This window comes from Piliocolobus tephrosceles, chromosome X, assembly GCF_002776525.5.
Source record: "Piliocolobus tephrosceles isolate RC106 chromosome X, ASM277652v3, whole genome shotgun sequence".
Taxonomy (NCBI): domain Eukaryota; kingdom Metazoa; phylum Chordata; class Mammalia; order Primates; family Cercopithecidae; genus Piliocolobus; species Piliocolobus tephrosceles.
The window spans coordinates 73,227,777-73,253,367 of record NC_045455.1 but is presented as its reverse complement, the minus strand read 5'-3'; the positions used below and the strand labels follow the sequence as shown (position 1 = coordinate 73,253,367).

General features: G+C 40.0%; 1 protein-coding gene across 10 annotated transcripts in view; it reads right to left on the bottom strand.

Annotated features, from left to right (window-relative positions):
• The window catches only part of ENOX1 (ecto-NOX disulfide-thiol exchanger 1), a 566,136-nt gene that overhangs the window by 431,508 nt on the left and 109,037 nt on the right, over positions 1-25,591 (bottom strand). For 5 of the 10 annotated variants that reach the window (XM_023187380.2, XM_023187386.2, XM_023187383.2 and 2 more), the window contains exon 2: positions 20,617-20,682. The exons of 1 other annotated variant lie outside the window; for it this stretch is intronic. Coding sequence is in view for 1 of the 9 variants with exons in the window: in XM_023187379.2 (XP_023043147.1) it covers positions 20,617-20,647 (31 nt within the window). In the remaining 8 variants the exon portion in view is untranslated. Of the gene's footprint in view, positions 1-20,579; positions 20,683-25,591 lie in introns of all 10 variants that reach the window. 4 more of the 10 variants (XM_023187382.2, XM_023187388.2, XM_023187387.2 and 1 more) reach the window with 2 other exon arrangements.

The window sequence follows — 25,591 nt, the reverse complement described above, 5'->3', positions numbered from 1 at the left end:
AGAAGCTTCTGACCATTCCATGTTCTCTCTACTTCACAAAACCAAGAAGGCCAATAGATGGCCTCAGCACTCATTCTGGCCCTCTCAGAGGCTTCTTTGGCCACTCTCTAATGGGCCTCGTAAGGGGCAGGGAAGTACAGTGGTTACGGAGCACAGTCAAGAGCTAGATTGCCTGAGATTTTAAGTCCTGTATCATTCACTCATTAGCTAGTCACTCCTGGCTCAGTCACTTAGGCAATTTATTTAACCTTGGTGTGCCTTAGTTTCATCATCTGTAAAATGGGGAGAATAACAGTGCTTCTATTACAGGATTATTATAAAGATTGAATAAAATAAATAAATTACTGTATCTGACACCACCATTGCTACCACTACAACTGCTTTGAGTTACTTTTAGATACACTGATCCCTTTCTGGTTAGAAGTCCAATTTCTGATTGTCAGGCTTGGGTTAGGAATTCAGGTGAACTTCCCCAGGGTCTCCATATCCAACTCCACAAAACAGCAATCTAGGCTCACTCTGCCATAAGGAACCAAATTATCAAGAAGAGCGTGATAAGTTCCACAAATATTTCTTGTGGAATGAATAAATGACTTGGGAAGCCTCTCTGTTTTGCAATATATATTCTGGAAGAGAAATGAGGCTTTGGGCTTGACTATCCCTATACTCTTTTTGAGAGTAAATCCACGTGACAGGCAGAATGCTGACTACCACCAAACCCCTAAAGATATCCGGGGTCTATTTCCTGGAACCCGTGAATATGTTACCTTGTATGGCAAAATAGATTCTGCAGATGTGATTATGATTAATGACCTGGAGATGGGAGATTATCCTGTATTATCCAAGTAAACTCAATCTAATCACATCAGTCCTTAAAAACGGAGAACCTTTTTCAGCTATAGAGAATCAGAGAGATGGCAGCATGAGAAGGTCTTGACCCACCATTTCTGGCTTTGAAGATGGAAAGGGATCACAACCAAGGAATGTGTGTGACCTGTAGAAACTGGAAAAGGCAAGAACATGGATCTCCCCCAAAGTCTCCATTAAGGAATGCAGCCATGCTGACACTTTGATTTGAGTCCAGGGAGAACTGTGTTAGACTTCTGACCTGCAGAACTGTTGAAACTATAAATCTGTGTTGTTTAAGCCACTGGGTTTGTGGTAATTTGTTAGGGCAACAATAGAATCTCTGGATTCTTCCACTAGGGAAAGATCATAACCCAGTACTGGGGCTATTCTGTAGGGTTAAGCAAGAGGGCAGCACGTATTTACTCACCAATTCATTAATTGATTCATCTTTTTGATTCATATTGAGCACCTAGCACAGCCCAGACACTGTTCTTTGGGCTACAGAAAACAACAGTGAACCAGAGAGCCATGGTCAGCTTCTGCAACCATGCAGCTTACAACCCAAAGCTGAGAGAGAGAGATTAAGCAAGCCAATTAATAAATTAGATAACTGCCAACAGTAGAAAGTGCTGTGAAGAAAATAAAATAAGATGATGAAATAGAGAACACACAGGGTAGAGCTAGGGAAACAGAAACCCCAGATTTGGGTGGATGGAAGGCTAAGAAATGACATTTGCCAGCCAAGTAAAGGTCCAAGTGAGTTCATAAGCCACTAACTCATGGCTGACCTAGCCTTCTTATGGATGCTGTAAGAGGTGAAATACCCGTTTTTGAGAAATTGATATGACTTCTCACTCCAAGGAAAAGTGCGCTGTGTGAATTGCTACTCTAATTTTCCTGTCTCCACTCTTCACAAGCGTGACTTTTAAGGCTTTATTTTTACCATATTTTATGAACGATATGAAGGCAGCATTATCCCAGAGTCCCTGGATATCATTTTCAGCAAGAGCACTTGGTGTTCTCCTTATCTGAATATGGATGTGGTTAGACGCCCTGTGATGGCTACATTGCTGTTACTGTGATGGATTCCCCTGTGCTGGCTGCAGCCTGTATCAGCGACACTGGCTCTGAAACCAAATACATTGCTCAGGGTTAGACCCAGACACAGCGCTAGAGCCTGTGCAGACCACAGCTGGCTCCACTGCACATTTAGTTATAACAAAAATGTCAAAGTGTGAAGGTGGCAAATAAGGTGTCACATCATGTAGGAATGATGTTCTCTGATATCCAAATCATATACACACAAAACAGGCCACTCAATTCATTTATTGTAGTGTCTTGCTCTAATATCTATGGGAAAATAGTACAAACAACTTCGATTTTTATTCAGGTTGTCGTAGTGTCAATAATTACTTCTTATAATTACTCCTGTCATAGGTTGTCTATAAAAGTAAAACTAGGACATCCAAGTAATCTGTCTCAACCTGGAGTTCCCAGATACACACAAACACTGCAGGGCAGCACAAAGTATCTTCACACTCTGGTTAGTTTGTTCTATAGATGCCTTCCTGTGTGAGAAGGGGCTACCCCTGAGGCATAAAATGAATCCAGTTCTGGAGCTACTGTAACCGTTTCTAGTGTTGTATACATTAATATAATGACCTTACAAATAAGCAATATTTAGTAAGATGGCTTTTGTGTTGGGGGTGAGAGGTGCAGAGTTCACACTTTGATAATTCACTGATTCCAAGAATGGGGCTCAGGTTTTAAAGCCAGAGTATCCAGATTTGATTTACAACTTCATCATATAATAACTCTATGACCTTGAAGAAGACATCTCCTTGACATAGCATCAATCCTTTTTTTCTCTTATGAATTGAGGTCAAAAGTAACACACACTCTGCCTGCTTCACAGGGTTCTCAGAAAATGAGAAAGACTTTGTAAACTATAGAACACAAGCGCAAACCAAAAGTCCCCTGGCCTCCCAGTGCTACAGATTTAAGGCGCTTATTTAAGGCACTGTATTTAAGGCAACAGCCTAAGTCCCAATCCTCTGAGCTCCATGAATGGACTAACAAGTCTGAGCTTTTCCTGGGACCCTCTCCTCAGTTACTCCCTCCAGGATACCCTAACAGTCAGACTTACCACCTGCTGCCTGACAACCCTCCTCTCCCACTCTCTTCAACTTTTCCTCTGCTCCACATGCCTTCATCACTCTGCCATCCACCAGTCACCATCAACACCTCTGGCAACATTCTCACGGAAGACAACTTCTTCTACAGCACAAACAAGGGTGTGAAGAGGGAAGGAAAGGAACCTCAAGGCCTCACCATCAGGGAAGCCATTTCCACTCTCGCGTCTTGCTTTTTCAAAACAGGGCTGCCAAAGTAACACCACTAGGTATCACTGACCAGTTCTTGGCAGGGGTTGGCAAACTTTACCAATAAAGGGCCAGATAGTAAATATTTTAGCTTTTGAAGACCACATCTGTCTCTGTAGCATATTCTTTTTGGTTTTTTTTTTTTTTTCTTTTTACAACGCTTTAAAAATGTAAAAACAATCCAGAAGGCCATAGGCTGGATTTTCTTCAAGGGCCATAGTTCACTGACCCCTGCTTTATGACACAGCCATCATTCATGCCATAGTATACTTGTATTTTGTGTGAGCAGGAGTCTGTTGTCAGTAGGGGGAATTGAGGGGAGGCTCATTAGGTCAAGGGAGGTACCTAGAACCACTGCTCCTCAGACTTTCAAACCAGCTACTCAGCTTGGCCGGGTGTGGTGGCTCACTCCTGTAATCCCAACACTTTGGGAGGCCAAGGCGGGTGGATCACCTGAGGTCAGGAGTTCGACACCATCCTGGGCAACATGGTAAAACCCCATCTCTACTAAAAATACAAAAATCAGCTGGGCGCGGTGGTGGGCACCTGTAATTCCAGTTACTTGGGAGGCTGAGGCAGGAGAATTTCTTGAACCTGGGAGGTAGAAGTTGTAGTTAGCTGAGATCGCACCACTGTACTCCAGCCTAGGCAACAAGCACAAGACTCTGTCTCAAAAGCAAAACAAAACCAAACTCCTGTAGTTCAGTCTGGTCCACGTTAGCAGACTTCTTCACTCATGGCTTTTGTTCAGGGACCTCATCGCATCCCTCGATCCAGCCTCTTTTGGGGAATCCTAAACTATGAGAGAGATCAATGCATGTCTGAATGCCAAAAATGAGTCAAGCTCCAGTTCTTACACTCAGAGCCCCTAAGTTCTATGTAAATCTAGCATGTGGCTTCCATGTTTCTATGACAGTTAGAAGGCTGTTCCACCCACAGCAAATGAGACCTCTGTGGTCAGAGTTTCCAAAGATACAATCAAGCCTAGGAAAAATGCATCTCTGAGCCAGTCAGAATATTTTATCCATTTATTTGCTACTATGATTATTATCTAAAAAGGAAGAAGAGGAGGAAGAAGAGGAAGAAAAAGGAAGAGGGGGAGGGAAGGAGGAGAAGAGGAGCAGGAATGAAGAGGGAAGGGAAGCAAAAGAAACTACTGCAGAAAATTTTGCCAGCATGCAATAATGATTACAAAATTAAATTATCCTCACCTAGTACTTTCTCCTTGTAACAAAAGACTTCACTTTGAGGCCAGGCATGTTGGCTCATGCCTGTAATCTCAGCACTTCAGGAGGCTGAGGCGGGCAGATCACTTGAGGTCAGGAGTTCAAGATCAGCCTGGCCAACATGTCAAAATCCTGTCTCTACTAAAAAATACAAAAATGAGCTGAGTGTACTGGCAGGCACCTGTAATCCCAGCTACTCAGGAGGCTATGGCAGGGGAATCACTTGGACCCAGGAGGCGGAGGTTGCAGTGAGCTGAGAGCATGCCACGACACTCCAGCCTGGGCAACATAGCGAGACTCTGTCTAAAAAAAAAAAAAAAAAATCACGCCTGTAATCCTAGCACTTTGGGAGGCCAAGGCAGGCAGATCTCTTGAGGTCAGGAGTTCAAGACCAGCCTGATCAACATGGTGAAATCCCATCTCTACTGAAAAATACAAAAATTAGCCAGGGGTGGTGGTGCATGCCTGTAATCCCAGTTACTCAGGAGGCTGAGGCAGGAGAATCACTTGAACCCGGGAGGCAGAGGTTGCAGTGAGCCGAGATCGCGCCATTGCAGCCTGGGCAACAAGAGTGAAACTTCATCTCAAATAACCAAACAAACAAACAAAAACTTCACTTTGAATCTTTTTGATTGTCATATCTATTCTGTAAGTGAAGGCCTCTATAAGCCTATAAGGTACCCAGTTGCAAATTAGTAACTAATGCCTACTTGGCCCAAAAGTGAATCAGAAAATGATGCCTCTTCAGGTCTATGCCTGAGCCCCATTTGACTATCCACAGATCACTTTTTTGGAGGGAAAGGGAGTCAGGGGTGGAGGGGCAGAAGTCACCTGTTAATCCTGGCAGATCCAGCCATACCAAGGACATAAATGAAGAGCAGAACCAAGGTGGATTCTCATCCCTACTTGAGCCCTTGACCAGGCTGCACAATAACACAGAGGCCCTAACTTAGGTTTTGAGTCAATGTCCACAGGCCCATTTTCTGTAGCTACTTGTAGTATGCTAACATGCTGGCACAGAAGTTAGTGATAATATTTACTGTGACGGTGATGGTGATGGTGCCACCAATAAAACTTGTCAGCTGAGGACTCTTGCTCTGGACCACTTAAAGAGGGCTGATTTTGCATGAGATGAAATAACTTAGAAACATAGAGGATAAAGTGGTCCATAGGGTTAGTAAGGTGGAGGAGGGTGACTAAGTCATGAAAGATGTACAGTGCAGACAGAAGAATGTTTTTAAAATCATTCTAAATAGTTTGCCAGAGCAGACTGCTGAAGTTGAGGACGAATGTTTGCACCCTGCAGAGAATGCTGCACTCTAGAGTTTCACAGTGCAAGATGACTTGACTTTTATAGCGGGCAGGAAGGTCTGGGAGGCCTTGCTTTGGACTTAGGAAGAAGTAAGCAAGCTGAGTAGCCAGGATGCTGGTGATGAGCATTCATTTGTCCAAAGGAGAAAGACAAAACCAGGAGGTGGCCTGGAGATTTCCAAGAGAGAGAAAATCCAAAGCTGCCTGGAAGATGCATGGCAGAACCCTAAACAGATTGGAAAGGGGAGGAGAAAAGGTCATGACAAAGTCAAGGATGCCTAGAGCTCCCTGCCTGGGGAAAGGATGGATGGCTGTGTTTTAGCTGCCAAGACAACAAGCCTCAATGGCAGGCAGAGAGGCTACAGAGTCCCTCTCTGGGAGTCTCCTGCCCTCAGTTGTGCAGCACGGCAGGTCTTCTTCCACTGGAAAGTACAATATGCTGCTCTGCTACTGGAGGTGTGTTTATCACTGAAAAGACTCACCCGCAAGTATACTGGACTGCGGTAGGCTGCAATCATGCTACAGAAACATAGTTCTCAGCATTGTTAATGGAAATAAACACCTGCAACACCTAACTGGAACCCATTCATAGGAAAGATAAATAAAAACATTCTAACCTTTAGCATTATGCACAACTTTTTGAATCCAGAGAATGTTACAGCAGAGATCTACCTTCCTGGTTGAGAGTGTACTACATATTTTCCTTTGGAAACTGAAGGTACTACAAATAAATTTGAAAACATATATTTCTTCAAAGTATTAATTTTTAAAGCGGCCAAAATTGCTAACAACCAGAGAAAGTACCAATTTATAATTTATGTTCTTGGCATATAGTATATATTATGAATTTGTATGCATATTAAATGCAAATAACCAGAAGAGCATAACATTAAGGCTTCAAATTTATATGTGCAAAAGACAGTAAATTCTAACATTAAAATTCTTCCCAGAAAATATTAACTCCCCACATCCCCTGTGACTGTCACATAGTCAGCTGAGCAGCCTCACTACACTTTAGTTAATAACCTTGTTCAATGAAAATTTGCATTTCCCATACCACTCTGCTTACCAGGCAAAGAAGACAAGACCATTTGGCACCATGTGGGACAGGGGTAAGGTGCTAACATGGCCCAGCTTTTCAAACAAATTATCTAACAATTTGACAGAAAAAAAAAAACAACAGTAAAAATGCCACCATTGAACCACTAACAGAATCTTTATTCCCTTATAAAGATTACAACAGTAGGGAAATGAAGCAAAATGCAGCTGACTCTGCTCTTTCTACTACAGTAAAAATATGAGATTTGTGATGCCAAAATCATCTGAGTCAACCTGACTGGGCTAGACTGCTCAATTCTTTAGTCCAACACTAGTCTAGATGCTGCTGTAAAAGTATTTGATAGATGGAATTAACATCTATAACCAGTTGACTTTAGCTACAGGAGGTCACCCTTGATCATGTGGAGGGGCCTCATCTAATCAGTTGAAGGCCTTAAGAGCAAAAACTGAGTTTCCGAAAGAAGGAGTTCTCCCTCAAGACTGTAACACAGACATCCTGCCTAAGTTTCCAGCCTGCTAACTTGCCCTGTGCATTTCATACTCAAGGCTATAACATCAACTCTTGCCTGAGTTTTCAGACTGCTGGCCCTGCCCTATGATTTTTGGACTTACCAGCACCCACATTTGCATGAGCCAATTCCTTAAAATAAATCTCCAGATAAATACATGTTTATGTATCCTCTATATAGAGAGACAGATACTGTCTAGTGAACACTGATACAGGATTCAAAGGGATTTTCAGTGTAGAACTAAAATAGTGCACAGTATTATAATGCATTCTGGTGGATGTGTATGTGCTGGTTGATCTTGATTGCAATGTAAAAATTAATGTATTCTTTGCTTAAATAATGCTACTGTCTTGCAGTGCAGAATTTACTGGAAGATTTCCTTCTTGATATCCATTTAAGGCATTTCCATAGTCAACCCTAAGACAAATAAGGGTGAATTTTATTTGTAAAAGAAAAGGGGTTCATGATAATCTTTCTGGTGACTGAGCCCAAAAGTTTTGGGGCTCAGCTTGCTGCATTTATATTGTGAATTCTCTGTGGGTCCTAAGTCTTGAGAGATGGAACTATACCTTCATTTTTATGTATAATCTGAAAACACTAATCAGACCATTTACTCCAATGAAGCAAGTATCCACTTAAATTTAGATCGAATAATTCCATGAGTTTAATGCCACTCTAACCACTCTGTTTCTTTTTGTTCCTTGGCCTTTTCATGAAGCATCTCACGGTATTTGCTTCCACACCTCTGCTCCTCCCTTTCTTCACTCCATGACACAGAATGCTCATCCATACACTCAGACCCCACTGCTGTGTTCACTAATGATCCCCAGACCTACGCTTCCTTCCCCGACCTCTAATTCCTATCACGCTCCTTATTTATTGCTGTCTGGATGATCTTCTGGTAATGGGTGGGGCAAGGGCTACAGTCATAGCACATCCAAAAGAGAAATGATCAGTTTACCAAAGTTCTATGTTTCGCAAACTGTTCCATGTCCACTGTTCCACAATTTGTAAGCTGGGAAAAGAACCGACCTGTTACACAAGGCATTTGGACATTTGCTGGATAATCTTCTGGTCACTTTGCTTTTTGTTTTTATGGACTGTTAAATATGGGAGTTGTTCTTCAAGACAGCAATCCAGCCTTGACTTACACTGTCTATAACTTATCTTTTTCTTCTGTCTTCTCTATCAGTCCTGTCATCAAGTCCAATTCCTTCTCCTTCTCACTCTTCTGCAGTCCTTCTTAGCATGCACCAACTGTCTTCCTCCTCTCTGAGCTATTTTATAACACAGCAACAATCATCTACCCAAATGTCATGTTGATCATGTCACTTGTTGCCAAATGTTCCAAATGTTTCTTCTTGAATTAAATTTCAACCCCAGATCTACAAGTCCACAGTTGACTCCCTCGATGCTCCTCTTCCTCGCTGTTGTCTGCAACCTGCCCCACCGCTCCCCACACTCCCTTGCTCTCCAAGGCTCACTGTACCCTCTCTGTTCTCCACATAGCAGAACGAACTCTTTGCTCTCATTACCTCTCCCCTTAATACGTTCCTGTTCTGGAAAAGTTCAAGAGCTGGTGGTTTCCTTGATTCCTCCTTGCAAACAACTAGTTCACCATGGTTTTCCACCATTCTTGATTCGGGGATCATAAGGTTTGGGCTCACATTCAGAATATCCTGAGGCAAAACAGTAGTAACTATGTGAGTAATCACTGTCTTGACCTCATCCAAAAGACCCCTAGTTTTGCCTTTTCTCAAAATGATGTCTCAAATAAGAAACCTCTCAAAAATTTAAATTTCTTCTTGGTGAATTAGACATATAAACTTATCCAAGCAAGTATTATTATGCATGTGTTTCAGAATACATTTCCCATTGTGATTTATGCCCATGTTACATATAGTTATGGAAATATTTTTAGAAAATTGTTTTTTAAATATTTAATAGCCATTAAAAGAGTAAAATAATAGTCCGCTGCTTATGGAACAGGGAGATGCCATTCTAGTACTTTTGCAAGTATTTGTAATTGTAATCAGTAACGCGGGCAGAAAGAATGCCAGCGTTTTTCAATCATCACTGGCAAAAATGTAAATTTTTTAAAATTAAGACTTTAAAGATCACCTGCATTAATCTTCTGCTAATGCAAACTGGGACTATTTCCTAGGATTCTGAGTGGTTTAACATCATCAAGACATGTCACAGGCTTCATCCAAATTATTCAATTCCTACCATACATTATGCTGAGCCTCTCAGAAGATGAATCAGGAAGAGGCAACGTAAGTGTTTAGAGAACAAAAGGAAAAATGAAGCATAGAGACCTCAAGCTAAAAGTATGAACCCTTGAGAGGGTTTTAAGGACATACTATAGGACTAAAAAATGAGAACAAATCAGCAGGCCCATTAACTGTGCAGCAAATTAAAGCACCATTGTTTCCAATTTCAGCCTTGAATCTGGAGGGCACCAAATAGACCACACTCTCAGTACCCTCTGTGAAAGAACCATATTCTCTGCTATGTATTCTGAAGTGCCTTTCCATTTTTTTCCAGCTAATTTATCAGTTTCCCACCTCTTCTCCTAAATCATTATTACAAACTTCCCCAGGAACATGTTAAAGGAACAACAGGAAAATAATCAATTAAAGTTTCAAAACACAATCTATATTTATCATGAATTTCAACTTCTCTTTTTCCTTGTATTAAAAAACGAAGCTTGCTATCTTCAGATTTATATTCCTTTTATCTTAATCCTTGGGGTAAAATATGGCATGTGGATAATCCACAAACTAGCCTCTGCATTTAAGAAGTAGACCATAGTCCACAGTTGTATATATTTTGTCATCTCATCTTACAAAAACAAAGTTGAAAGAGGCTCTGTCCAATGTTTTGAGAGGGCAAAAAGGTCTGGAAGATCCAATAAGACTACACAAGAGATTTTTAAGAATTAGTTTTTATTTAAACCAATTTATTCATAATATAGTCTCAACTGTTAAATAGGACTAGGCCCAGAGATAACTGCTTTCAATTCTTTAAGTAATTATTTTGGAATTTGTTTCCACATGTGGACATCAGAGCTTCCCAACTGGCAGGTGCCGGCACACTATTGTGCAAAGAATTGATCCCAGGTATGCAATGAGGTATGGATGTCTCTCAGCCTCAGGGAATCAGGTGAGGTTCTGAGGTAGCAGGTGCCAGGACAGATCACACCTGGCCATCAGCTTCCTCAAGGTACAAAGGCACAGTCCTCATGGCTCTGCTGAGAGGCACTAGAAACATCCATGGACACCCACGTCAACAGGCTGCTGCAGAAAGCACCCCTTCATTTTGTGCAGAAGCAGTCCATGTAGCCGCTGGGCAAGGTTTCATTCCAGGTATAGAAAGCACCGCTGGTTGAAAGTGGAGCTCTAGAAAGGTGTGGGCAGAAGGGCCTGGTAGGCAAAGCTGCAAGTGATAGCCCCCCAGATTCTGTCTACACATACCAGGTATTTCTTTCCAGTTGAGTTAAATGTCCTCTTTTACCGGCATCCAAGCTACCTATGGAGTGACTGCTCTAACAATAAACACACACTTTATAAATTCGGGCCTCATTATTATTTTTAATTACTTCACAGGAAAAAAATTAGTTGAACTAGAAATCTGTTGGAATTATCAGAGGATTGCATTTGTCTAGCAAAGAAGAAAGCTAAAACTATTAAGGTTTTTAAAGATAACTTTAACTTTTATAGAATATGAAATGGTGGTGAAATGGCTTGTTTTTTTAAAAATCACTACTTGTGTAATATCTCACTGACAATGACTAACAAGAATTTGAAGAGAGAATCATTAAGATATTGATCAAGAATTGTGTTCAGCCATTTCAGGCATATAAGAAATATAAAAAGTTATGTTTATGAAAGCAAGCTCATGTTTTTCATTGAAAAATCTGAAAATATTTTATTTGAAGTTCTATATCTACTTAATATTCTACAAATGAACGTCTCCAGCTTCCTACCTTATCTAGTATCATCTTCTAGGCATGCCATATTAAAGACGAAAATTTATATGCACTGATTTAAATGACATGTTTCTCTTACTACTCTTAGTTTTTCAATTTCAGGTATTACTGATTGACCTCCCAATGAGGAAGATGAGGGTTAGGTTTGTTACCACACACACGCATGCCTCATGTTCCCATCCTCTGAGAATAATTCTGGTTGTGTTCAATATCCATATTTACGTTCTTAGAATCATGTAGTGTTCTATGATCATATCTCATTTTCTTGCTTTTTGTCTTCCTTGGAATTGATCATTGTTATATTTCATTTGTGTTAGTTTCCTATGTACTTATCATGACGCTATCCTCAAAGCCTCCCCAAGATCTGTAAATCCCCTCTCAGCGCAAACACATTAGATGTTTAATCAATTTTACCATCTTGAAGAACTCTCTCCTGAACCCCTCTACCTACTGCAATTTAGATCAGTTGATCACTAGCCCAGCGCACAGCTGCTGAGATCTCTTTTACCATCACCTGTGAATTCTTTTCGCCTCGCTCTTGTGTTGGTCCCATCTCTGGGATACTAGGTCTTTCTTTTTATTAGTTTACCGTGTCATTTATTGGACCACATTCTAGTGTTGTAAAGTTTCATGATCATCTATTGTTATTCGCTTTTAATCAGGACACTTCTGTTTTTGAGAAATTTTGTTGAATTATTCCTTTGATGGTTTTCTATCCTCCATTTTCTATATTCTTTCAATCTGGTGTACTATTTTTGGATGTATGAACCAACCCTCTAAGCTTCTTATTTTTTCTATGTTATTTTCTATTCTTTCTCTTTTTACTACTCTTTCTGGAAATTTTCCTTAATTTCACCTCCTACCCCTTATAAATTTTGTTGTGTTTCATGGTGATAATATCATGCCTTATCTGTCTGGAGATACCAATGATTTCTTTTTTCAGATTTATTCTTCTGGCCGAGCACTGTGGCTCACACCTGTAATCCCAGCATTTTGGGAGGCAGAGGTGGGTGGATCATTTGAGGCCAGGAGTTCAAGACCAGCCTGGCCAACATGGTGAAACCCCATCTCTACTAAAAATACAAAAATTAGCCAGGTGGTAGTGGCACGCACCTGTAATCCCAGCTACTAGGGAGGCTGAGGTGGGAGAATCGCTTGAGCCTGGGAGGCAGAGATTGTGGCGAGCCGAGATCACGCCACTGCACTCCAGCCTGGACGACAGAGTGAAACCCTGTCTTAAAAATAAAATAAAATAATAAATAAATAAATAGATTTATTCTTCCTATTAAGGTTGTTTCCTCCAAGTTGCTTTTTTTGTTTGCATGCTTTAGTTTTTGTCTCTCATGATATCAGACATTTCCTTAAATGTCTCACAACCCTTGGCTGTCTGCGATATTTAAGGGCAGGGCACTAGAAGGTCCACAGAAAGGTTGGGAGTGTGGTTGGTTGTTGATAAAGGATTTATTTTAGAATTGTTCTGGCTAGGCCTTTCCTTGAGGGAATCTCTGATATCAGTATCCTTGAGTTCTTTTTTTAGGTTAGAGTGCCAGGGATGTTGCATGGAGTTTCCTGTAGGAAAGGTATCCTTAGCTGCCTGTAGGCTAAGGAACAGAGAACAGAAGGTATTGTCATTCTTCAGATTTGATAAATCAGTGTAATCCACAATCCATCTGATTTCAGGACCATATTATACCACTTTTAACCTTTCCTGATGCTTCTCAATCCAGAAACCTTCTGTTTTACCATCTCTATAGAAAACATAATCTTCATCCCTCTACTGGAATACAGGAGCAGTTTCCTCCTTGTATAAAGTTAGGAAGCAGATCTGAACTTTCAACCAATACTTCTCAACTGTATCTTCACTCTCCCCTTTAGGGGTTCTTATTCCTGAGTTTTTGCAGGGTTCATCAGCATAATTTGGGTTACCTTTTTCCTTTCTCCTCTGCCAGATTAAAACTTCACTTTCTCAGGTCTGCTAAGTAAGTTAGCACTCATCCATCTATATCCCAAACCCCAAAATGCTGTAACTGTTGCCCTATTTCTTTGCTCTCATTGGTGTGTGCCTTTTAAAATAAAAATCCCTTAAACATCATTTTAGTGAAGTTTCAAGAAGGGTCAGGAACTAACATATGTATTTATCCTTAATCTGAAAACTATCAGTCAGTCTTTACCCTTTTGCATTGACATTGAAGTGGGGATTACTCTTTTTTGTTCCCCCAAAAACATTAAGCCAAGGCTCAATGTTCAGGAGGAACAGGAAGTAGAGAAAATAGTAATTTCTGGATTTAGATGAAACTGAATTTAATAACTGCATGCTCTTATAAGCTATATCACTGCCCTAACAAGGTATTAGACATTGTGGGAAATAAAAATATGTCTCTATTTCAAAACAGTCTCTAAAAATTCTCAAAAAGATGAATGATTAAACAGGTCCTTGAATTGATAATTAACCTAAAAGAGAGTATTCAGAGAGAAAAATCACCAGGCAAGGAAGAATGCTAAAAGGCAAACTCAGTGGAGGAAAAAGCACCTTAAACTGCATTTTGAAAAATAAGTGTTACAGGTATTTCTTCTGCAGAGCTTGCATAATGTATATTAGGTATAAAGTGATCAATTGATTGGGGAATATGATTTATTTTATGCATACTAGGACTCCTGGCATAAGGAAAAAAAAAAGCTCCTCTGCTTACAACATAGCTGCTAAGGTCTTTATTCTCCATTTCTCACAACAGTGGATCATTAAGACGTTGAAACAATTTTTTCAATTTTTGAAAATACCAGCTTAGTTCACTACAATCTTATGAAAAGAGATACAATAAAATGTTTTTCGTGATATTCAGGTTTTCAAGTTATACTTTTACAGAGATAGAAAATACCATTATTATTTAAATAACTTCAGGTAAAACAACTTTGTTTATTGTGCCCCTGCAACCCTCAAGTCCCCAACACTATTTATGCCCCTGAAATAATTGTCTTTATAGCACAGCTTTTGATAATGTGCAGCTTTAAGGACTGTATTGCCTGGAGCAGAACTGACTTTAATTGGATGGATATAGATATGAGAAGAAGGATTCAATGCAGAACACTGTGTGCATTGCAAAATGGGATGACAGAATGAAGAGAGGAATCTGTCTTCCCCAAAGGGTCTGGGCAGGAGGCTGGTAGAAGTTAAGTATGGACGGGTGTCTGGACAAGTCTGAACACACATGCTTTCAAAGTGAAGTAGTGGGGAATGAACTCTAAAGTACAATGAGCCCACAATTTTGTAGACAACAAAGAGACATTGACGTTTTCTGAATAGAGAGTAATGTTGTTAAAATGATATTTCAAAAAATGTAATCTGCCAATATTGTATAGGGCAGGAAATCTGGTCACAGAAAACAGTTAAGACACTAAATAATACAGAGATCCAAAGTCATGTGAAGCTGGCCTGGACTCCTTGGCAGTAAAAATGTGAGAGAACTCACTTCAGAGCAAGAATCAATAAAAATGAGGAATCTACATTTACAGTACTATAGATATAGGCAGTCCAGTAAAAGAAATGGGACTGAATTAGGACTGATAAAAGGACTTACACTGAAGCAGTTTTTAAATTAAATCCATGATATCATTTGGTTTTCAATTCAAGAAACATTTACTGAGTATCTACTATATGCAAGGCATACAGTCTTTTCTCATCATTTGTCTCATTATCTTAGAAGCCAAATGTAAAAAATTCCAGTTAATTGATTTCACAGACTGATTGATGTTCTTCTGTAAGAACAACAGATTGATTTTTTTTTTTTATAGACAGTAATACTAATTCTTCCATCATGTCCTTCTCTTTCTGTGCACATAGTCCTATCGACGTTGGGGCCAACTCAATACAAAAGCAGAAGAAACGCATTAGGAGAACAAGGTCCATTAGGCCCAATATTGCCTCAATTACTTTAATTCCATTATTCCTGTTCATATTACTTCTTTAATCAATAACTCTTTTCAGTTTTTCATGTTTACCCTTTTCAAAATCACAAGTAATAGGATTACGGTCTTTTGAGCTCAGTGGCAACAGAGTTTCATAAATATATTTCTGAATTTGTGATTGTCTCCAGATCTGCAACTGAGAAGTCTTAAATTGAATCAAGTTTTCCAGAGGCCATTTTATTTAATAATGCAGAGCATCTTCATGCAATATAGGTGCTTTTCCCGGTTATTCCATTTGTCACTCACTGTCAAAGACAATCACACACGCTGAATGGCTTTCTAAGTATCTTCTTCCCATGTCTAAACCTTTGGGCAGTTTAACTTATTTTCAAATTGCATCTTTTTCTGTACATATTTCTGCCTTTTGTTTAATGTAATCCTTCTACCTTCACTGACAATTATTCTTCCTCTAAGAGTTTCATCTGGACGTTATGTTAACTATACCCCTTCCAGGTGACAATTAATCAATCCCTCTGTTCTACCTCTCCAGCAGCCTTTCAAATTAAAGGAACTCTATTTTCCTCTACTGTTTTAACAAACATCCATGCAATGTCTACTATTAATACATGCAAGGAGCTGCACTTCCAGCATACATAGGATACATGATAGGTATATGCCCTTCCCTTCAACATGTGGATAGTCTAAGAATGTTGTAAAAATTACTTGTGGCATATGAGAAGCATGTGAAGATTGCAATATGCAGAGTCTATTCAAAGTTCTGGAATTCACAAGAGGTAAAATCATTCATGAGTAGAGAAAACTTTTCACAAAGGATATGAATTTCAGTGAGGTCTTAAAGGAGGATTTTGAAAATGGAATCTGAGAAAGTAACAAATTCTGTGTGAAAAGCAAAGCAGGCAAATCTAGTGGAGGAAATGATTCAATGGAGTAAATTAAAGAGAGAAAATGCTTGACTTCCCTTTGGAAGCAGTGAGACCAGGACAAGGGTCATAAAGGAAGAGTTTGGCAGGATATAGGCACTCTTTCATATAGCCATTCTCCCTGCAAGGAGCAGGATGAACTGAAGACATACAAAAGAAGGCTCAACAAAGTGTCAAAGGACCTTAAAGATTTGATTTCTGCCTTCCTATAGACTTTCATTCAACCCTATATCCCTCTTCACACTTTATGCTCCAGCAATACCTAAACAGCATGGAATACACAAACTTGCCCTGCCTCCTCATACCTCTCTGCTCATCTCCCCTCTGTTTCCTTTAGAATGTTCTCTCGCTGCCACTCATCTACTACCAATTTCCATTCAAATACAAACTTCTCTATAAAGTATTTCCTAATTGTCCCAAGCCAATTTAGTTGCTCTGTTTCCTATATAAAAAGTATACTTAGTTTTATAGCTCCATCATAATCATGCAAAAATCATTGCTATCTCCCATATAAATAATAATATACTTGATACTGATACTATGCCCAGAACAATTTTTGGCACATGTCAAAAGGGTACTACATGAATGAATGAATGAATGAATGCACAAATGAACGAACAACGAATGAACAAACCAAACAGAATGGTCATATGAACAAGCAAGAAAAAGGTAAGAAATTCTTGGAAAGAATAATCGTAGATTTAAAAAAAGGAAAGTAAAAATATCAAAGAATTACAGAAATTTGACAGAGCTTAGTGGTAACTAAATGTAGATGAAAGAGAATTCCAAGCTTCTGAGTTCCCTGCCAAAAGCCACTGCTCTTCTTCATCATTTTTATATTACCAGCTCATAAGCACTTAACATAAACTCATGATTTAAATGAAACAAAGAAGGAACCGTCAGAGGGAGAGGCAGAAGATCCTACAGAAAGCAGATATTAAGATTCCTATTTTAATTGATTTGTGTACAAAAATTTTCTGAAAAATGTTGATAGAATCTTGAAGTATAATTTAATTAAAATACTTTCCATAATATAATAATTACATTCTAATGTCAGAGATCTAAGAAAAACTTACCATGTTAATTATTAACTAAAGGACTTCAGAATCATTTTTCTTATTTGCCCCTTTTTAAAATTAGAGTTTAACAAGTTAGCAAATTATTATCAAGTCGATGAGAATCTTATAGCTGAGTTTTCAGAAATGTAAGATTAGTGAAATGAGAGAATGCAAAATGGAGTAAAGACAAAGCAACAATAATAAAACTCATTTTCCATGTTCAAGGCACCCGAGGTTTTATTTCTGGATTATTTTCTCTTTAATAATAGAGAAGTATTAGGTACACATAAAATAAGTTAATTATTAAAATAAGACTTATTGGGATATTATAATTATTGTAGTGCACACTGCAGAGTACTTCACTGGCTATTCTGGGACAGCTGAATTACCAGAATATAATCGCTCACCAGGCCCTACCTGCAGCCAGCAAGGGCTGGCTCACCATCACTCTGATCACTGTATAACCAAAAGGAATTAACGGTTTCAATTTAAATGAAACCCTATAGACATCCCCACAAGCCACACTAGGAGAGTTCACATGAAAAGTTATGGGAGACCTCTAATCAAAGGTAGTAAGCTCTTGCATAAAATGGAAAAGAAAAGTAAGCAAGGGAGACACAGGATGAAGTTATACATCTGTACCTGGCATTTGGTAGAACTGTGCCTACATGCATCACACATGCCATAAATATTTGCTGTTTGATTTACCAATTTTCTTAGGACTAATGTCAGTGTGAAAAATGCTAAAATGAATTTTTATTTTCATTTTCATTTTCTACTGCCTGTCATCATCTTGTAAATCCACTGCTGTCTAAGCCAATGCTATCAGTTGGCCATGGGACAGCCTGCAGCCTCACCCCTAGGAACACAAAAGCTCCTGTGGGGCTGGAAAAGCTTGTAAGTAAATGATTCCACCCTGCCTGCAGCTCAGAGTTCCTGGAGGCCTGGGCCTGACACACACAGTCAATCTCTAGACATTGGCCTGCCTGCTTGCAGCAGCTCCACGCAGCACTAATCCAGGGGCTTAAGTGAATTTGTGGGGCTCCTAAAGATGCCTACCTCACTCCTAGGAGGAGATCTGCCCCTGGACTTTCACTCATCTCAGCAGGAGGCTCCGTTTTGCTATTAAAAAGGTAATCCTTTCCTGGAAGTAATAGTAGACATGGCTAGAAAGCACTACCCCAAGAGGAAATAAAGGGTTTCCCAAATAAGCATCTCTAAAGAACAGATCATTTAAGTGCTACCTTGAGACCAGTATCCTAATAATTTATCAACACCCAAATCTGAACACTCAAAAGATAACTTGTAATAATGTTGAGCTAAGGAAGCATAAAGAAGGAAGAAGACACGATTAGGGCAGATCTATTTCAGGATAGCATTTAGAGATTAAAGCCAGAGAACAGAACGTTAAATTTAATAAGTGCAAAGCGATGCAGCTGGAAAGAAAGAATAGTCTGGCTAAGTATGATTTAAATGGTATTGAATTAGCTGGAAAGATATCTTGATGTACTGATAGAGGCAGCATGTAAATTGGCAGTTCAACCTGCGATGCCAACAGAGACAGCAGTACCAGCTCACACAAAGGGCTATATTTTATCCAAACCCCACTTGCTACTACTTTGAAAGGAAAACTCTTATCTCATTTATGAGGTTGTTTAGCCCGAACTATCCTGAAGGCAAGAGTTCCCTGAGGACAAATGCCAGCATAATACCTGCCCACCTCTGGTCACTGCACTTTGCTTTGTCAAATTAAATTTGGCCATGGCCTTTATGGTCCTTGCCATTCACTAATTCAACAAATATTAAGCAGCAGGCACCATGCTAGCTGCTTTAGGGGTATCTAGAGGAATTCATTTCAAGCATGCCTTAAATATATCACAGACTCAGTTCCAGACCATTACAATAAAGCAAGTCACACAAACTTTTTGGTTTGCCAGTTATGTTTACACTATACTATACTCTATTAAGTGTGCAATAGCATTATATCTAAAAAACAATGAACACACCTTAATTTAGAAATCCTTTATTGCTAAAACAGTGTTGATACAGGAACACAGTGTGAGCATGTGCTGTTGGAAAAATGGTGCTGATAGACTTGCTGGATGCAGGGTTGCCACAAACCTTCAATTTGTAAAAAAAACATAGTAGCTGCAAAGCTCCATAAAACCAAGTGAAATAAAATAAGGTATGCCTATACCCACATAGTGCTGTCGGCTGAATTATGTACCCCAAAAAGATGCTACAATCTAAATCCCTCATACATATGAATGTGACATTTTTAGAAAGACTCCTTGCAGATTATTGAGTTAAGTTAAGGTCATTAGGGTGAGCCCTAATCCAATATGACTGGTGTCCTTACAAAAAGGAAACCTGGACATAAACACAGACACACACGTAGGGAAGTCAGTGGAAAGACACGGGGAGAATGCCATCTATAAGTCAAGGAATGCCCAAGGCTGCCAGAAGGTAGAAGAAAGGCCTAGGACAGATTCTCCCTCACGGCCTAGAAGGAACCAACCCTGCTGACACCTGGACTTTGGACTTCTATAATCCAGAACTGTGAAACAATAGATTTCTATTGTGTAAGCCAGCCAGTTTGTGGTGCTTTGTTAAGGCAGTCAGATGAAACTAATACAGACCAGGTCACAAAAGAAGCAAGCCCAATAACAAAATTGCCATGGTCATCAGAACTCCTAGCATGGGTCTATCTACGGAAGCTTTGGCTCAGTTAATGAGTCCAGGTTCAGTCAGGACAATAGATCACCATCATCTACATCAGTTCTATAAAGGGCATCAAAGAAAAAGATGGCTCATATCCTAAGGACAGACTAACCCAATGGGGACTATTTAATCCTCTAAGAAGATGATTAGAAAGAAACAGAAGCAATAAAGGTTAATGGAAAATTAATCTCAGTGACCTGTTTGGGCAAATCAAAGTTGTGAGACATGCACTTATGTCAAAAGAAAATGCAAAGGAAATTTAGAAGGATAACTTTAGATAAGGGGACAGAGATAAGACTTTAATTAGGAGTCTTCAATATTCATGTATTTACATAAATGTTGAAAGATAAAGCCTTCATGATAAGGTGATAAAGATGAACAATGGTAGTACCTTTACGTAACCTCTGTAGAAGTTGGAAAGAGATTTCAAGTGACCAGTCCTATTTCCTTGCTGGCTGTTTAGAGGCCCTGTTGTAGGTACTTTGTAAATGCTCCCCCAAATGCATGTTAGTTTCACTGAGATCTTCTGCCACAGGCCCTCTGAACCCCAGATATAACGAAGACGCACATTAGAGAATGATGCCAGAGGTATAATTAAACTATATCCCTTCCCATATGGTGACAACCAACCTGCTTGTTATTTGTAGTACACATACCATCCCTTTACCTGAGCATGGTGAGCTCTCTCTCCTCCACATATTATAAATATGATATCATGCTGGCAGCAAAGGACCTGTAAAATAAAGGTCATCTTGTTAGAAAAAACTTCAAACATCAATTTCAGAGAGCTGACTGAACATATATATGTAAGCAGATGAGAGGTTTCGCCTGCAAAGTTCGAGCTGAACATTGCCCTTTCCATTTCTGGCCATTGCAATTGAATGCCCTTGGAGAAGGTCTCTGCATGGTGCTAACTTTGTAACAATCAATAAATGTGAAGGTCTCATCATAAACAAAGCCTTCGAACTGTCAATCTTTCAAAGACTTATTTCTGCCTTAAAAGTAGTCTTCGTTGCTAAAGTAGCTACACTAAAGCCAGTGCTAGGGCCAGGGCCTCCCAAATCTAAGAAAGCCCAAATAAATAAAGCTGTGTATTAATTAAGGGCAGTACAATCTAAAATGTCATTCAAACGCAGTTTCAGGGGTTGACTGGTATCAGATGTACTGTTTTTAAGTGTGAGAAATTCTTGCAAGTTTCCAAATTGAAATAAGAGTTACACACTTATAAGCTTTCTCTCAGGAAATTCATTGTTCTTCAAACTGTAAAGTACACCTAGATATTTTCATAGGATAAATCCCAATTTTATTTTCTAGAAAGTATTTTAAAGCCTTGTGACTCAGAGTGTGGTCCACGGGCAGCAAAATCAGCCTCACCAGTGAGCTTGAAGCACTGAATCTGAGAACCCACCTGAGACCTACTGCAACAGAATCTGCATTTTAACAAGATCCTCAGATAATCCCTATGCACATGAAAGTCTGAGAAGCATGGTTTTTTTTTTTTTTTTTTTTTTTTTTGAGACTACCTTAGGTAGTCCTATATTCTCTCAAGGGACAGGGAGATTGCTGTATCCTCAGGCAGATTCACGTTTACTTCTTTTTTCTTTTTTTTTTTTTTGAGACAGAGTCTTGCTCTGTCGCCCAGGCTGGAGTGCACTGGCCGGATCTCAGCTCACTGCAAGCTCCGCCTCCTGGGTTCATGCCATTCTCCTGCCTCAGCCTCCCAACTAGCTGGGACTACAGGCGCCCACCACCTCGCCCGGCTAGTTTTTTGTATTTTTTAGTAGAGACGGGGTTTCACCGTGTTAGCCAGGATGGTCTCAATCTCCTGACCTCGTGATCCGCCCGTCTTGGCCTCCCAAAGTGCTGGGATTACAGGCTTGAGCCACCGCGCCCTGCCCAGAAGCATGGTTTTAAAATGCCTTATGCATCAGGCCTGTGAGTCCGAGAATCATAAGAAATAGGTTGCCCCAAACTTCAAGACCATCCTCTGGTATCTAAAACTTAATGGAATCATAATTCCTCTATTATAGTTGCATGAATCTGGAACCACATATTCTTTTTTTTTTTTCTTTAATACTTTAAGTTCTAGGGTACATGTGCACAATGTGTAGGTTTGTTACATATGTATACATGTGCCATGTTGGTGTGCTGCACCCATTAACTCATCATTTACATTAGGTATATCTCCTAATGCTATCCCTCCTCATTCCCCCCTCCCTACAACAGGACCTGGTGCGTGATGATCCCCTTCCTGTGTCCAAGTGATCTCATTGTGGTACCAAATATTCTAGTAAAGACTCTCCAGAAACACCTTACATCTGGCTAAATCTCTTTTCTTTCCAGAACATGTAGACTAACTGTAAACAGGTATCTAAAAGCATAGCCAAATTTAGAAGTATGTTACACTCTAAAGACCAGCATCTGTAGACATCCAAGATAGACAGTATTTGTCCCATAACTAGGTGCTCGGTAGTAACTAATACTGTGTAAAGAGCCCCAAAGTGGAAGGATAAAAATTACCACATGGCATGATAGATCTAACAGGGAAAGGTCAGCACAAGAAGCCAGGGGCAGGGGAAGGTACTGGTACACACTTAGAAAGTACCTGACGCAGGTGGGAAATACTGGGAAGGTTTCCTGAGCTGAGTCTTGAAAAAGGATGAGGAAAGATCTTTCAAGAAGCAGTCTGCCTACAGGTATAGTGAGTGCGGCCTTAGGTTAGGGCAGGTCACTAGACCAGCAAGGAGACAACTACCTTATTTCAAAAAAATATCAAAATGTGATTTTACCGAGGTTTTTCAGCTTCTTTAATATCTGTATGCATGAGCTATAAATGTGACAGCCCTTAGGAACATGTCTCTTCCCTTTCAACTCTCTGACAAGACAAGGAGGAAGAGCAAACATCAAACACAAGATGCACTACTCAGAAGTCGGCTGCAAACTGCAAGGGGGCAGGAATAGCAGAACTGTACCTCCTTGCTATTTGATCACACAGAGTGTCAATGAAACTGCAACCAGCAATACGGGTACCATAAAGAGAATCACATTAAAGTTAATACAAAAGTCAGGAAAATGTCTTCAGCAAGGGACACTGGCTATTTGGCAGATGCCCTGCTGGGAGTAATTGAAGGTTCTCAGTGTGACCAAAGTATGCACTCCCCTTTCTGAGCCCCTCTCTTCTTCCTGAATTTAAATAGTTCTTATCCCATCTCCTTCCCCCTCACTTATTCTTGCGATTTCTCTGACTCATTTTCCTTCTCCCTCACTATCTCCAAGTGCCCTCCTATCTCTAATTCAACTCCCTTCTTTTCCCTTTCAACCTGCCCATTTTTCCACCCCTTCCTTTTGTGAGAAGAAGGAGCTAAGGGAGAGAAGGAAGGACAACCAAACATATTTTTTCCTTTTTTTCTTTGCTCTTTTCCCTTTTCTTCTCTAATATCCCCACATTTTTATTTCCCTCTTCTATCCTCTCTTTTCTTTCCTGGAATCAAATCTCTGTTATCAGTATATAACCTGTCTTCCCAAGCATAGAGCTTAGAAATGATAGGAAAATGGCTCGACTCCTCTACTGTTCCATTGTAATTCTTGGGAGTTCTCGGATTCTCCTAACCCACTGCCAGGTCAATGATTGAGAGAGAAAAGAAAAACTTTCAAAACCTAGCATTTTCTTAGCATTTCCTAAAATGTAAAACAATTCTGGAGTATTCGGCTGCTGTACTGAAAAGGGATAAAGATGTAAAACATACTAGGTGAAAGGTTTCATTCTATCCCTGGTTCTCCCTAAGAGTATTTCCCTCCAACCCACCATGAAAAGCAACCCTTTTGTTCCTCTTATTCCTCTTTGTGCATATCCCCAAAACCCCCCTGGAATGACTGAAACATGCTTCATTACCAGTAAGAGCCAGATAAATGACAAGGCAGGAATTAACAGAGTGCTTCTTTACAATGACACAGTGTAGCACACAAAGAGCCTCTATTATGTCCCATCAGGAAGCCTTACAAGTTACAGCTTAATAAATATATGAAGATTATCATAATATAGAAAACATCTGGTACCACTTCCCACATGAAATGCACTTACGGAGAACTCTACAGAGTAGGCTGGGATATGCCAATCTTGCACATAGTCTTTGAAATGCAGAAAAGCAATTTGGCTTCCTTTAGGTATTTCACTCCTTATTTTCAACATATGAACTATCAACAAAACTTTACAGGCAAATCTGATTTCCCAATCTTTTTATCCCAGCCCCTTGATACCATATATGCCCCTGAAATAGAGTACATATTCCCAAAATATTTGCTGAATGAATGAGTTAACTAGTCAAACAATCACTGGCCAGTCAACATAAGCCTTAAGACACAACTGAATTAAGTATTTGAAGGAAAATAGGGCCGGGAGTGGTGGCTCATGCCTGTAATCCCAGCACTTTGGGAGGCTGAGGCAGGTGGATCACTCGAGGTCAGGAGTTCGAGACCAACCTAGCCAACATGGTGAAACCCCACTTCCACTAAAAATACAAAAATTAGCTAGCATGCCTGTAATCCCAGCTACTCGGGAGGCTGAGGCAGGAGAATCACTTGAGCCTAGGAAGTGGAGGTTGTAGTGAGCCAAGATCGCAACACTGCAGTCTAGCCTGGGTGACAGAGTGAGAGTCCGTCTGAAACAACAACAACAACAACAAAAACAAAAAAACAAACAAAAAAAAACACTAATATTTGAAGGAAAATATCACACAATAATAGGTTTTGAATATTTCCTCTAGATTTTTGGCATCGACATCTGATATGATCTGGCTCTGTGTCCCCACCCAAATCTCATCTCAAATTGTAATCCCCACATGTTGAGGGAGGGAAGTGACTGGATTAAGGGGGTGGTTCCCCCATGCTGTTCTCATGACAGTAAGATCTCATGAGATCTGACGGTTTTATAAGGCAGTTTTCCCTGCTCTTGCATGCTCTCTCTTGCGCCTGCTGCCATGTAAGACATGCCTGCTTCCCCTTCCACCATGATTCTAAGTTTCCTAAGGCTTCCCTAGCCATGCAGAACTGTCAGTCAAGTAAACTTCCTTTGTTTATAGATTAGCCAGTCTCAGTATCTTTATAGCAGTGTGAGAATGGACTAATACATCATCTAATTGTAAGGTGAATATAGGGTCTTGGATGCAACTCTCCTCTAAGAACTAGAATGAAAAGAGGTGCTGCTTTGGGCAGAGACACTGAGCAGTCAGATGTGTCAACATCCTAACAGCAAATGAATAAATGGAAAACTCTAGAAAGCAAACAAAAGTTCTCAAAAACTACAGCAGCCTAGAATAAATTAGTCAATCCCTCTGTCTGTTCCCATGATACTCTCTATACATACCTCATTATTACTGAAGGTCTCATTACACCATTACATTTCTTCAAAGGTTTCTGAGTCACACTGGGAAGTGACAACCTGATCACAGCCCACTACAATTTCCTAGGCAAGCCAAAAAGAAACCTCCAGAATAGATCTGCTCTACAGATCAGGAAAGGGATTGGAACCCTATTTTGCAGAAGGGGAAGAGGAGACATGATAAGTTGAACTATGTCTGGATAGAGCTCAAGGATCCCTGTCTCTCTGGATTCACCTCTGAATTTGGGGACTGGGCTAGCAGTTC